This window comes from Stegostoma tigrinum, chromosome 5, assembly GCF_030684315.1.
Source record: "Stegostoma tigrinum isolate sSteTig4 chromosome 5, sSteTig4.hap1, whole genome shotgun sequence".
Taxonomy (NCBI): Eukaryota; Metazoa; Chordata; class Chondrichthyes; order Orectolobiformes; family Stegostomatidae; genus Stegostoma; species Stegostoma tigrinum.
This window is the reverse complement of record NC_081358.1, coordinates 37,602,006-37,614,950: the sequence shown is the minus strand read 5'-3', so window position 1 is coordinate 37,614,950 and position 12,945 is coordinate 37,602,006. Positions and strand designations below refer to the sequence as shown.

Here is a 12,945-nt window from a genome sequence, read left to right as displayed (position 1 = left end):
TTGATGAAGGGGGAGAAATGTTCAGTTGTGTGTAAGAACGCTTCTGGACATGATAAAAAGAAAGAAAAAAAATTAAAGCGGGAATACTCAAGAGACCAGAATTAAGGGTTAATGAAATCTTAGGGTGGTATAAACTTGGAGGAAGTTACAGCAACAGGGAGGGCCAAAGAAGGATATAGACAAAAATGAGAACTTTAAAATGTAAGCATCACTGGGCCATAATGGATCAGCAAGCACAGTTGGGTGATGAGTGAATGGGAAGTGGTGTGTGGCATAGGTCACTGGCAACAAAGTTTTGGATAATAATAAATGGGTTCTGGTGTCTCTCTCTTCCATAGGTTTCCTGCACATGTCATCTCAGTTTTACAGTCTGGATGTTTACAGACAAGGTTGCTGAGGTCTCTGCGCATGGACACTGAGTTCTGGGACAATCGCAATGGGACGAGAGGCCTGAAGAAGCTGGTTCAGGTCATAGAGAAAAGGGCTCAACTATTGCTCAAATACATCCAGGAAAACAATATCAAATTAGTTGCGGAACAATGAGAACTTAACACAATCAACAGTCAAAATTGTGACATTTAGCTATCAATTGTTTGCAACCAGGGATGGAAAGCCTAATCCCAAAGACCACTGTGTCTCATGTTACATACATGTTGAGTCTTCTGGAGCCATTATTATCATGAGAGAGACGGTTATCAAACCAAGTTTGCAGTAATTTTGCTTTAATGCCTTCAAAAACATAGGATATTCGCTGTGAATTCTCTAGGAAATGCAATGTTTAGGGACTTGCACTCTCCTGGTTTTAGTGACCCCCTCACCCTGGCCTGTTCTTATGGAAAGGGACTTTTAAATGTTTCAGGGAGGGGACAGTTGAGGTGCCACCTCAGGTGTAGGGTAGGGGGAAGGGAGCAAGCATTGACCAGCTCTGGCAGTCAAAAATGTTTGACCAAAATTTGCTGCCAGATTTTTAAGTCAACTACCTTCATCCAATCCTTCTATGATTAGGCGCAGTTAGGAAACAAATTGTTTAAAACTTTGTACCCTCCACCTGCCTCTCAATGCCTAACTCCTGGACCTCATCAGTGTACACTCTATTCTCTCGAGCCCAGTGTTGCCAATGCAGAAATGTTGTAATATATACCACATATGTCAAATAAGAATGTAAATAATCTCTCTTGATGCTTCAGATGCTCTTAGGCAAATAAACTAAAACTAATGCACACACTGAAATCTGTCGTCTATGGCATATTGCTTGAAATAATCAAAAGACATATGTGGGAATGCACCTATAATTAGTATCGGTTCTATTCTGAAATCCCAGCAAAGCATAGAATTGATGTGTGACCAAGCTAGTAATTTAGTTTTGACTGACTTCACTTTTAAATTCTGGCGTGCAACCATTTCAAAAATCACAAATAACAGCCTTATATCACATTGAAACTGCAAAGTTTTCCTTAGGAATCTAAATAAGATCTAGATATCTAGTTTAATACACTTTGCAACTTGTCCCCTGCACCTGTTAAACTCCATTTAAAACACAGTCATAAAACAGCTTATAGCAAGATACACAATACAATCCAATAGGCTCCTGAAGTGAAATCATTCACAGAATTTTTCTAATACAGGAGATAAAGCCAAGATTAGCACTTGAGTCTGCAGGAAGTACCATGTGATTGAGAGTACTAGCTGGACAATTCTGGTCAGATACAACCATTGAACTGGTATCAATCAACACTTAGGAGTAGAGGATGCATCCTAAATCCCATTAACCAAAAGCTAAACATTTTCTGAAACTTTCAGGGTTTTTACCCCAAAGAGATTGCATTACAGTGCCAAATGTAAAAGATAGAAATAGAGAAAGCCAGGGACCCTTTATCTCAAACTGTCTCTTTGTAAACCAGAACAGACCCTCAAATTATAATTGCAAACTTAATATTAAATTATAGGAAGCAGAGTGATCATGTGGAAAGAGAGCTATGCAACTCATTAAACTAATGCCATAAACTGCTTTTACAATTTCTAATGGGTAGATTTAAGTGATTGTTCAAGTAACAATGTTTATAATGTCTATTTCTCTATGCCTGTGTTGTTGTTAGGGGACCCTGTGTGGCCTCCAAAGAGCCTATATTATGCATACATGAGCCAGTGTTCTTTTGCCTGTCTCGTCCCACCTCCCAACTTTTGCTGAAATAAAGTGGTGTGCTGTTAAAACGCATTCCAGTCAATCACACCTGAGTTCATTATTATCTCTGGGCTTGTAGATAATTCAAATGTAGCCAGAGTTAGAGGTACATCTAATGCCTGGGGAAAAGTACACACCTAAGAACAATGGCAGACTGTTAAATGTTCTGGCAGGTTTTTTTATTCTTTGACAAGATGTGGATGTCACTAGCTGGGCCATGATTTATTGCCAATCTCTAGTACCTTTGAGAAGGTGATGGTGAGATGCTTTCTTGAACCATTGCAATCCATTTCCTGAAGTAGCCTCACAATGTCTTTAGGGAGGGAGTTTCAGGACTTTGATCCAGTGATCCTGAAGGAATGGTGATACATTTCCAAGTCAGGATGGCGAGTGGCCTGAAAGGGAACGTGCAGATGGTGGCGTTCCCAAGTATCTGCTGCCCTTGTCTTTTCAGACAATAGTGGTCAGGAGAAGGAGCCATGGTAAATTTCCACATCTTGTAGATAAAGCACACTGCTGCTACTGAGTGTTAGTGGTGGAGGGAGTGGATATTTGTGAACAATTTTCCAATCAAATTGTTTTGTCCTGGATGGTGTCAAGTTTCGTGAGTATTAGTGGAGCTGTACCCATCCAGGAAAGTGGCGAGCATTCCATTACACTTCTGACTTGATTAAAGACTATACATCCTCATACCCCACTTCCTGTAAAGACTCCATCCCATTCTCTCAGTTCCCCCATCTCCGTTGCTAATGTTCAGATGGGGCCAACTTTTACAAGGGAGCCTCCGAAATGTCCACATTCTTCCTCAACTGAGGATTCCCCAGCTCTGTTGTCAACAGGGCCCTCAATGGGATCTGACCCATCTCCCACACTTCTGCCCTCACCCCTTCTCTTCCCTGACGCAACAGCGATAGGGTTCCCCTTATCCTTACCTACCATCCCACGAGCATCCACATCCAGAAGATCATCTGACGCCATTTCCGCTACCTCCAGCAAGATGCCACCACCAGGCACATATTCTACTCCCCTCCCTTGTTTGCCTTCTGCAGGGACCGTTCCCTCTGGGGCAACCTGGTCCACACTTCCTTCACCGCAACACCTCCCCACAGCCCTACAGCACCTTCCCCTGTAACCGGCGAAGGTGTAACACCTGCCCATTTACCTCCTCCCTCCCCAGTATCCAAGGGCCCAAACATACCTTCCAGATGAAGCAAAATTTCACCTGCATTTCCCAGAATCTAGTCTACTGCATTTACTGCTCACAATGTGGTCTCCTCTACATTGGGGAAACGGAGCGTAGACTTGGTGACTACTTCGCAGAACATCTATGTTCTGATCGCAGAAAAGACCCTGAACGACCTGTTGCCTACCACTTCAATGCACCACCCTGCTCCCTGGTCAACATCTCTGTCTCCTGCTTGCTACAGTGTTCCACTGAAGCCCAGCACAAGCTGGAGGAACAACACCTCATTTTCCACTTGGGGGCTCTACAGCCCTCTGGACTCAATATTGAGTTCAATAATTTTAGGGCCTAAACTCTCCCATGTCCCAGCCCCCCACCCCACACACCAGGCCTTGTTACCACATAGGCTGCCACTGCACACCCCCTATTGTTAGTCACTAACAGTCCCCATTAACAACTATTCACCCTCCCAGCCTGATCGTTAGCAACTCCTTTGTCTGTCCAATTGTCTTTCTCTTTGGGCTCTATCCTATCGTTTACTCCCTACCTCACCCACCTCCCTATTTTCAGCATATAAACTGACGATTTCCCAGCCACCATCAGTTCTGAGGAAGAGTCATCAGACCCTGAGCTTTTCCAGCAACTTTATTTTTGTTCCTGATTAAAGGTACACCAGTTACTTGTGAAGCTGGCTGAGCACATGTCAGGCAGGGTGGGCATAGGGAAGGAGAGCAGTGTAATTAATATTTAGACAGAGGGGAGGAGAGTGGTGTAACAAATGTTTGGACAACAAAACTGTTGAAATCTTGTTTAATCAAAATATAGTTCCAGAGGGATCCTGTATAATACCAATACCAGATGTGGCCGACTGCATTAATGCCAATGTATTTGATGTTAACACTGTAAGAAATTTCTACTCTCACCAGGGCATGACAGATTGAAGCTAACAGGGTCAGTTCATATGTTGGTACTTTACCAGCTCTTACTGTCTCTAACTTACCTTCTGTCTTCCTATACTTCCCCATTATCTTGCTCTGTGTTCTTTCCAACTGACCCACCCATGTCTGGCATCACCTTTTTCTACAGAAGATTTCCCATGATAAACTATTGTTAACTGTTTCATTAGCTGCCATCTATATATTTCAACAAGTTGAATTTATGCAACATAACATGACAAAATGCCTCGGGCTAGATAGCTCGACTAAGTTTGACACTGAGCCACACGACCAGACACTGGGAAAAGTGACCAAAAGATTACGTTCTCATTCTCCAAAAAGCCTTCTCACTGATGTACAATGAATAACATGAAGCTATTCTATTTGCATATTAGATACTAACTAAAATAGCCATTGAAGGAGAAGCTTCATGAATTAATGTCTAACCACCTTTTTAACAAACTAACTGATGAAGGGTCTAGGCCCGAAACGTCAGCTTTTGTGCTCCTGAGATGCTGCTTGGCCTGCTGTGTTCATCCAGCCTCACATTTTATTATCTTGGAGTCTCCAGCATCTGCAGTTCCCATTATCTCTGATAATTACTTCAGTCAGCTTTTTTGGCCATGAAAATTAAACATTAAGTTATTAAGTTTTCTTGCCGGAGAATTTAAAAATGCAAAATTTTAAAATAAATCTTTGTAGCTTTTTTCTTGATTCTTATTTGTCTCTTTTGAAGCAATTGTTTGCCTCTTTTCATTTCTCTGCCTGATATAAAATTGAATTCATTCTAGTTATTATATATGAATTATCCATTGATAATTCTGCTCAGTTTACTGTGGGTAACTTATTCCTTGACCTCCCATAGTCAACCTTCCCTAAAAGCAGCTTCATGTTATTAATTCATTCTATTGAGGAATCTTCAAAACCACTCTCATGATCTTTGATTTCACCGTCATTGGATCTTGGATCTTCACTACCTCAACCCCAAATGAGCACATAACCATTCCCATCATCATACAGTCTAACAGGGGAAAAAAGCAGTCCTTTAAATTTAAGATAATAAAGTGTGAAGCTGGATGAACACAGCAGGCCAAGCAGCATCTCAGGAGCACAAAAGCTGACGTTTTGGGCCTAGACCCTTCATCAGAGAGGGGGATGGGGTGAGGGTTCTGGAATAAATAGAGAGAGAGGGGGAGGTGGACCGAAGATGGAGAGAAAAGAAGATAGGTGGAGAGGAGAGTATAGGTGGGGAGGTAGGGAGGGGATAGGTCAGTCCAGGGAAGATGGACAGGTCAAGGAGGTGGGATGAGGTTAGTAGGTAGGAGATGGAGGTGCGGCTTGGGGTGGGAGGAAGGGATGGGTGAGAGGAAGAACAGGTTAGGGAAGCAGAGACAGGCTGGACTGGTTTTGGGATGCAGTGGGTGGAGAGGAAGAGCTAGGCTGGTTGTGTGGTGCAGTGGGGGGAGGGGACGAACTGGGTTGGTTTTGGGATACGGTGGGGGAAGAGGAGATTTTGAAGCTGGTAAAAGCTGGCCAACATGGTTCCACAGCATTGTCTCCAGTAGCAAATTAAACGTCTTGAAGTATATGTTACCTTTGGAAATCCCAATGTAACCTGATTCTACGAAACTCTAGTAGCATGCTCATGCTTTTAACAACCCTCAGTGTGAAAACAGTTCAGCCCACATCCCCATTAGTTTCTTTTGACAATAATTGAAACTCAAAGGCTGAAGGAGGTAAACCCCACATTGAAACATATAAAATAATCAGAGGGTTAGATAGGGTGGATAGGGAGAGCCTTTTTCCTAGGATGGTGACAGCGAGCACGAGGGGGTATAGCTTTAAATTGAGGGGTGAAAGATATAGGACAGATGTCAGAGGTAGTTTCTTTACTCAGAGAGTAGTAAGGGAATGGAACGCTTTACCTGCAACAGTAGTAGATTCACCAACTTTGGATACATTTAAGTCGTCATTGGACAAGCATACGGACGTACATGGAATAGTGTAGGTTAGATGGGCTTGAGATCGGTATGACAGGTCGGCACAACATCGAGGGCTGAAGGGCCTGTACTGTGCTGTAATGTTCTATGTTCTATGTTCTATGGTGAACATCTCTGTAAATGTCCCCTTAAAAGTTCTTAGATTATCAGAGATTAAACCCAGTTTCTCCAAATAATTGCATACCCTCACCCTGGGTATTATCCTGACTCAAGTTAAAACGATAGCTGAGATAAGATGTTCATTATTTCCACTGATTTTTGGAAACTTAATTTTGTGGATTAGTTTCTCAACACATGTTAATTTCAATGGTTGCAAGAGGTGTGTATTTCCTACCACATTTTAAATTTTGTGCAGCTTTTATTGCTAAAGGATTTGAGTACTAGCGTAAAGAACGTTTTCTGCAATTGTATAATGCCTTTGTGAGGCGTGTACTGTGCACAGTATTGGCCTCCTTACTCAGACAAGGATTTACTTGTCAAAGAGAAAATACAATGAAAGTTCACTATATTGAGCACGTTGGCCCTATGAGGAGAGATTGAGGAGACTGAGCATCTATATGTTAGCGTTCAGGAAAATGAATGGTGACTACATTGAAGATACAAAATTCTTACAGAGCTTGGTTGTTTGGAGGAGAGGGTTTCTAGGACAAAGGGATATGGTCTCAGACTAAAAGGTAGGCCATTTAAGACTGAAATGAGGAAATTTTCTTTCCTTAGAGGGTGTAAGATCTTTTGGTGGGAGTGAGGCAGAGTGAAAAGTAATGATCAGAGTGAGAGATGCTTTGTGTGGATAAAACACACATATGCTGCAAGATTCTACAATGATAGGAATGACTATAGCTTTTTCTACACTGGAACTTCTCCTACGGTCGGTCAGCATTTCTTGATTGTCAAATCAGCTGTGACCATATAATTTTCTACAATGAGTTCCAGCTCATATTGAAGAGAAAAACAGGATTTTTTTTTGTTTATTCATTGATGGCATGAGGGTATCACTGGCTCGGCAGCCTTTATTGCCAATCCCTAATTGCTAACAGTCGACCACATTTCTGTGGGTCTGGATTCACATGTAGGCCAGACTGGCTAAGGATGGCAGTTTCCTTCCCTAAAAGACATCAGTGAGCCAGATGGGTTTTCCCCACAATTGACAATGGATTCATGGTTATCATTAGACTTTGTATTTTTTGAACTGAATTCAAATTGCAACATGGCAGGATTTGACTCTGGATCCCCAGAACATTATCTGGGTCTCTGGAATAACAGTCCAGTGATAACACTGCGAGGCCATCATCACCATGATTTAGAGAAATGAACGCCTGTCTCTGATGTTTACTGGACTAGCGACAGATTTCACAAAAAATTCAGGATGTCCCCCACTCATGCAGATGATTTCACCGCTATCTCCTTCAAACCTGCAGTCCTCAGAGATCACCAGGCTCTTGCATGATCCTGTTTTTTCTTTACCCCACCATTATGACGCTGCCTTCAGCTCCTGGGCCCTGAAATCTGGGATTCATTTTCAGCCTCTGTAACCCTCTCTTTTACTTCAAGACTCTACTGAAAAAGTACCTCTTTGAATAAGCTTTTGATTATTTACTTTAATTCACTCATTGGCTCAGATGGTGTCAGATTTTGAGTGCTCCTCTTCAACACCACAGGAAATTTTATTACAGTTAGGGTGTGAAATGAACTTAGTGATGATGGTTTCCTTCTGAAGGAGAAGCCTTCATTGAACAGCAGATGGCGATATTACAAAAGACACAAGTGATATCAGGGTAATAAAATGTGAGGCTGGATGAACACAGCAGGCCCAGCAGCATCTCAGGAGCACAAAAGCTGACGTTTCGGGCCTAGACCCTTCATCAGAGATATCAAGTGATATCAGGAGCTGGATTATCCGAGGAGTGGCAATCTTAATTTGATTGAGTCGGATTGGGTCAGGTCTGGACAAGGGAGCAGGGAAATTGGTTAGGGTCCAGGGGTGGTGGGAGTGTAAGCTGGGTCCATTGAATAGGAAGGGGGCTCATGACATGGGGAGTGTTGGGTCAGGGATTGGAGAGTGCAATGGGTCTAGGGGAGGCATAATTGGGGGTGTGTGAGGAAAGTATGGGATCAGTTGAACAGTTGCTCACGAGGTGAACTCAGTGTTTAATAGTCTGACTTTCCCTCATTCACTGACTATTTTACTTAATTTCATCAGAACTTTCTGAAGTGTCTGATTTTAAACACAGACTCTTAGAGCATTCCTGGTATAGAGGATTTGCTCAGCATTTCAATTTCCTGGGCAATTCTTCCAAAGTGTACTACATTAGGTATACGCAGTATCCCATACACAACTCTGACTGGTACTGGAATAACAATTGTCTGGCCAATTTAAGATTTGAGCCGTGGATACTGCAATGCTGTCAGCAGCCAGAACCTACATCTACAACTATAAAGGCTACAGCTGTCCAATGACAACAGGACATCTTTGATTTGTAAAGCACCTTTCATTGGCCCCAAATACCAATGAATTGGGAAGAATTTTTGAAGTGTAGTCACTGTTGTAATGTAAGAAACAAAGCTCCGGTTTACTCACAGAATGGTCCAAATAAAACGCAGTTATGTCTAAATAACATGTTTAAATGATAGCGGTTGGACATAAGTATTGTTCAAGAACCAGAGAGAACTCCCTTGCTCTTCATTGAAATAGCAGCACTAAGATCATTTATATTTAGCCAAGAGGCTAGTGGTTCATTGGCTTCATTTAAAACTTCAATTAAAGAAAAATAACTACCTCCAACAGTGCAGCTCTCCCTCAGCATTGTGTGTCAATTGCAATATTTATTCTTACATGCAGTTGTTGGGCAATATGATTTACTTGAATGAAATAAATAGATATAAATTAAAACTATAGTTGCTGGTATAGAAGACAAATACCTGTAATGTACAACTCTACATAAATATAAAAGTCATCAAAGATTTGTTCCACCACAGTCCTTTGCCAACTGAATTTCTGGAATATGGTTCTGCACTGAGTAGCAATTGAAATATGTGATACTGTTGCTGCAGTATGGCAGGAATTCATTGCCGTCTGACTCAGTGACAAGGCTAATAACCACTGAGCCACAGAAGCTTCTTGGGACTCAGAAACAAATATTGAGCCCTTTTCTGGTTGTGCCTCAAATTTTTATATCAATTTACAGACAAAGTTATTTTTGTTTCCTGTATCAGTTCGAAAGAAGAAGATGGATAGGTTTCTTTCCGTGGTTAAAATTACTGCCTCAGATGTTTGATGGTACTTAGGTGTGTATCTCATGTCTACTGTGAGCTGGAACTCGGTTTTGATTGCCTTAAAGATTGTTTTGGCTCCAAACCAGATCAAAATTCTTATTCTTGCTTCTTAATCTTCATGCTCTCATACCTCCCTCCAGAAGGCTAAGGAAATTCAGCATGTCTGCATTTTTATAAATGCAAGATAGAAAGCATTCTATTCAGATGCATCATGTTTGAGTATAGCAACTGCTCAGCCCAGGGCCATTAGAAACTACGGAAAGTTACGAACACAGCCCAGTCCATCACACAAGCCAACCTTCCATCAATTGACTCTGGCTATATCCACTGCCTCAGAAAGGCAACCAAAATAATCATAGACCCTTCCCACCCCAGTTATAATCTCTTCAAGCCTCTTCCATCAGGCAGAAGATACAAAAGCTAAAACACACATGCCAACAGATTCAAGAATAGCTTCTTCCCCCGCTGTTATTTGATTTCTGAATGGACCACTCAAATTTCAAATTTAATGTTGACCTCACTCTTTCTGCACCTTTTCTGAAGCTGCAAAACTATATTCCTCGCTCTGTTCTATTACCCCTATGCACTTTGTGTGGCACGATCTGCCTGAACTGCATGCAAACTCAAAACTTCATGGTACCTGGGCACATGACAAAAATAAATCAAATCAAAAATAGATTTTTTCAACCAAACAATTCTGAGTCAAAAACAGAAATTGCTGGAAAAGCTCAGCAGATCTGACAACAATTTGGGTCCAGTGACCTTTCCACAGAACTCTGAGATCCTCTTGACCATCCCTGATAAATTTAAGTGCAATGAAATCTCAGGTTCAATCTGTTATCAATTAATCCTATTTGATATCAACAACACTAGTTATCCACTTATGGATAGGCTGAATACAAATGAAACCTATTAGTAGATGGTAAATAATTGGATATGGAGGTAGAAATTGATTTATTTCCTAAATTACATGAACAAAATACGAACCTTTTGTGATTTCCATGTTGTTCCAATATTCGTCTTGAGCATCTTCAAGGTGTTCCTATCAATGGAGTTTGTGCCAACAAGTACTGGGGTCCAGATTCTGAAATTCCACCCCCAACCTTACCACCTCTCCAGCCTATTTTAAGACACTCCTCAAAATTTACATATTTGATCAAACCTTTCGTGATATGTCCCAAAATTTCCCTAATTGGCTGTGTCAAATGTTAATAACATTTCTGGGAAGCATTTAGCAATGTTTTACTACTTTAATGGCATGTGCTGTAGTTATAGGACACAGAAGCAATTCAGAAAGGTGTGGACTGTTTAGGATATGTACATGAGGCAGATTGAGATTCAGAACTTCCAACTGAAGACTGAACTGTGTAAAGCTGTACTGTGACTCAGGAGAGAAGGTGAAATGTATATCATCCTGAACACTGTTTCTGCACTGGGATTGTCATTGTCATTTAATGTTTTCAAGTAGGAGTTAGATATAGTTCTAAGGGCTAGAGGGATCAAAGAAAATAGGGATAAGTCAGCAACAGGATACCAAGTTTAGAACAGATTCAAACGCCTGAATGACCTACTCATGTTCCTATTTCCTACATTTTTATGTCATCTATCATTTGCTTTACTCTGAGTATTTTTCAAAAAGAAGGCCTGCACTGGCAGCTGTGTGTATGAGCTCCACTCTGGCAACCTTGCCAAGTAAAATGATAAGGACTGGAGAAAAACATTGGATTTTACAATCAGCCAATGAAAAAAGAGACAAGCTTTTAATAAAAGTGTCACAGCATGAAATGAAACCGCAGCACTAAATCACATCTGTTAGCTTAACCTTGCAGAAAATAACCTTGAAATATAGGAAAGCGGAATCTGGAAGGAGACTGTCATCTGATCAAACGTCCCTCAATGCGTATTTGCAGATGCAAAGTTCAGCATCAAAATGGTGTGACAGGCACAAAGCAATTGGGGATGCTCCAGCTTCAACATTTTTCAATTTTATCTTTCAAGGACTCCTAGGCTACTCTTAGATTTATTGTAGCACGTATACACCAAACCAGACATATACTAAGTTACAAGATGACTTGGTATTTAGAATCAAGTCAATCAGAATATTTGCCCAGAATCAGCTTCTCACATTAAAAAGAATTCACAGTCAAATATCCAGATAGCATGTTTCCAGAATGGGCTACAAAGAGAATTATATTACCAATGGGATGAAATATCACCATTTTACAATTGGCTTACCATCTGGGTTTTAAGCTTTTACTGATGTAACAGGCTTTAAGCTTTTACTGATGTAACAGGCAAAAGAGTCTTCCCAGAGGGACACATCAAAACATCAGACTGCCACTAATACAGTGCAATTTCAGCAATGATGTCTCTTGCACGTTGCATCTTGCCTGTGAGACTGCACACTTCAAAACTTAAAAAAAAGGTTGACTGTAGTGTTATCATTGCTATGTTGTCTTGGAATTTACAGTCAGTGATGAAGAAATGCTATTCAGCATTCTTCATGCTTACCGCAGTAAATGTTTCACAGGATCTTGATCAACAGATCAATGTTCCAAAAGATCCTTTTCAAAATGTGCCCTCTGCAGAGGATCTGCAGCTTGTGTAAGCAGGCAGGCAACAGTATGATTCTCTCAGAGATAGTAGGAACTACCAATGATGGGGTCTGAAATAACAAGGTGTAGACCTGGATGACACAGCAGACAGGGCAGCAACAGAGGACCAGGAAAGCTGATGTTTTGGGTCTGGAGCCTTCTTCAGAAAGGGGAAGGGGAAGGGGTCTCTGAAATAAATAGAAAGAGGGGGAGATGATGATGGAAGGTGGATAGAGTAGCAGATAGGTGGAGAGAAGATGGACGGGTCAAAGAGTTAGGGATGGAGCCAGTACAAGTGAGTGTAAGTAGGGAGTTGGGATGGGGGTTGGTCAGTTGGGAGGGTGGAGTGGGTAGGTGGGAAGGAAGACGGACAGGTCAAGGAGGCGGGAACAAGCTGAACTGGTCTTGGGATGAGGTTGGGGGTGGGGAGATTTTGAAGTTCACATTGTGACCATTAAGCTGTAGGGTTCCCAAGTGAAATATGAGGTGCTGTTCCTCCAGCCCTCAGGTGCATCGTTGTGGCACTGGAGGAGACTTAGAATGGACATGTCATCCAAGGAGTGGGAGGGGGAGTTGAAGTGGTTCGCGCGCGACTGGGAGGTGTAGTCGTTTGTCAAGAACCAAGCGTAGCATGATTCTCTAATTGCTCAAAATGGAAAATTGAATTATACAGTGTTTAAACTAGGAAGTATAAATTAGAATGTTGATTTTATTGTAAAGCCACGTTCCAAAGCAAAATGAAGAGGTGGAAAGAACAATGGGATCCAGTGGAAAAACA

General features: G+C 41.5%; 1 protein-coding gene across 1 annotated transcript in view; it reads left to right on the top strand.

Annotated features, from left to right (window-relative positions):
* The window catches only part of gask1a (golgi associated kinase 1A), a 53,542-nt gene extending 51,405 nt beyond the window's left edge, over positions 1 to 2,137 (top strand). Inside the window, exon 6 of the mRNA XM_048529677.2 lies at positions 339 to 2,137. Coding sequence (XP_048385634.1) covers positions 339 to 543 — 205 coding nt within the window. The 3' untranslated portion in view covers positions 544 to 2,137. The remainder of the gene's footprint in view (positions 1 to 338) is intronic.
* The last annotated feature ends 10,808 nt before the right edge of the window (positions 2,138 to 12,945 follow it).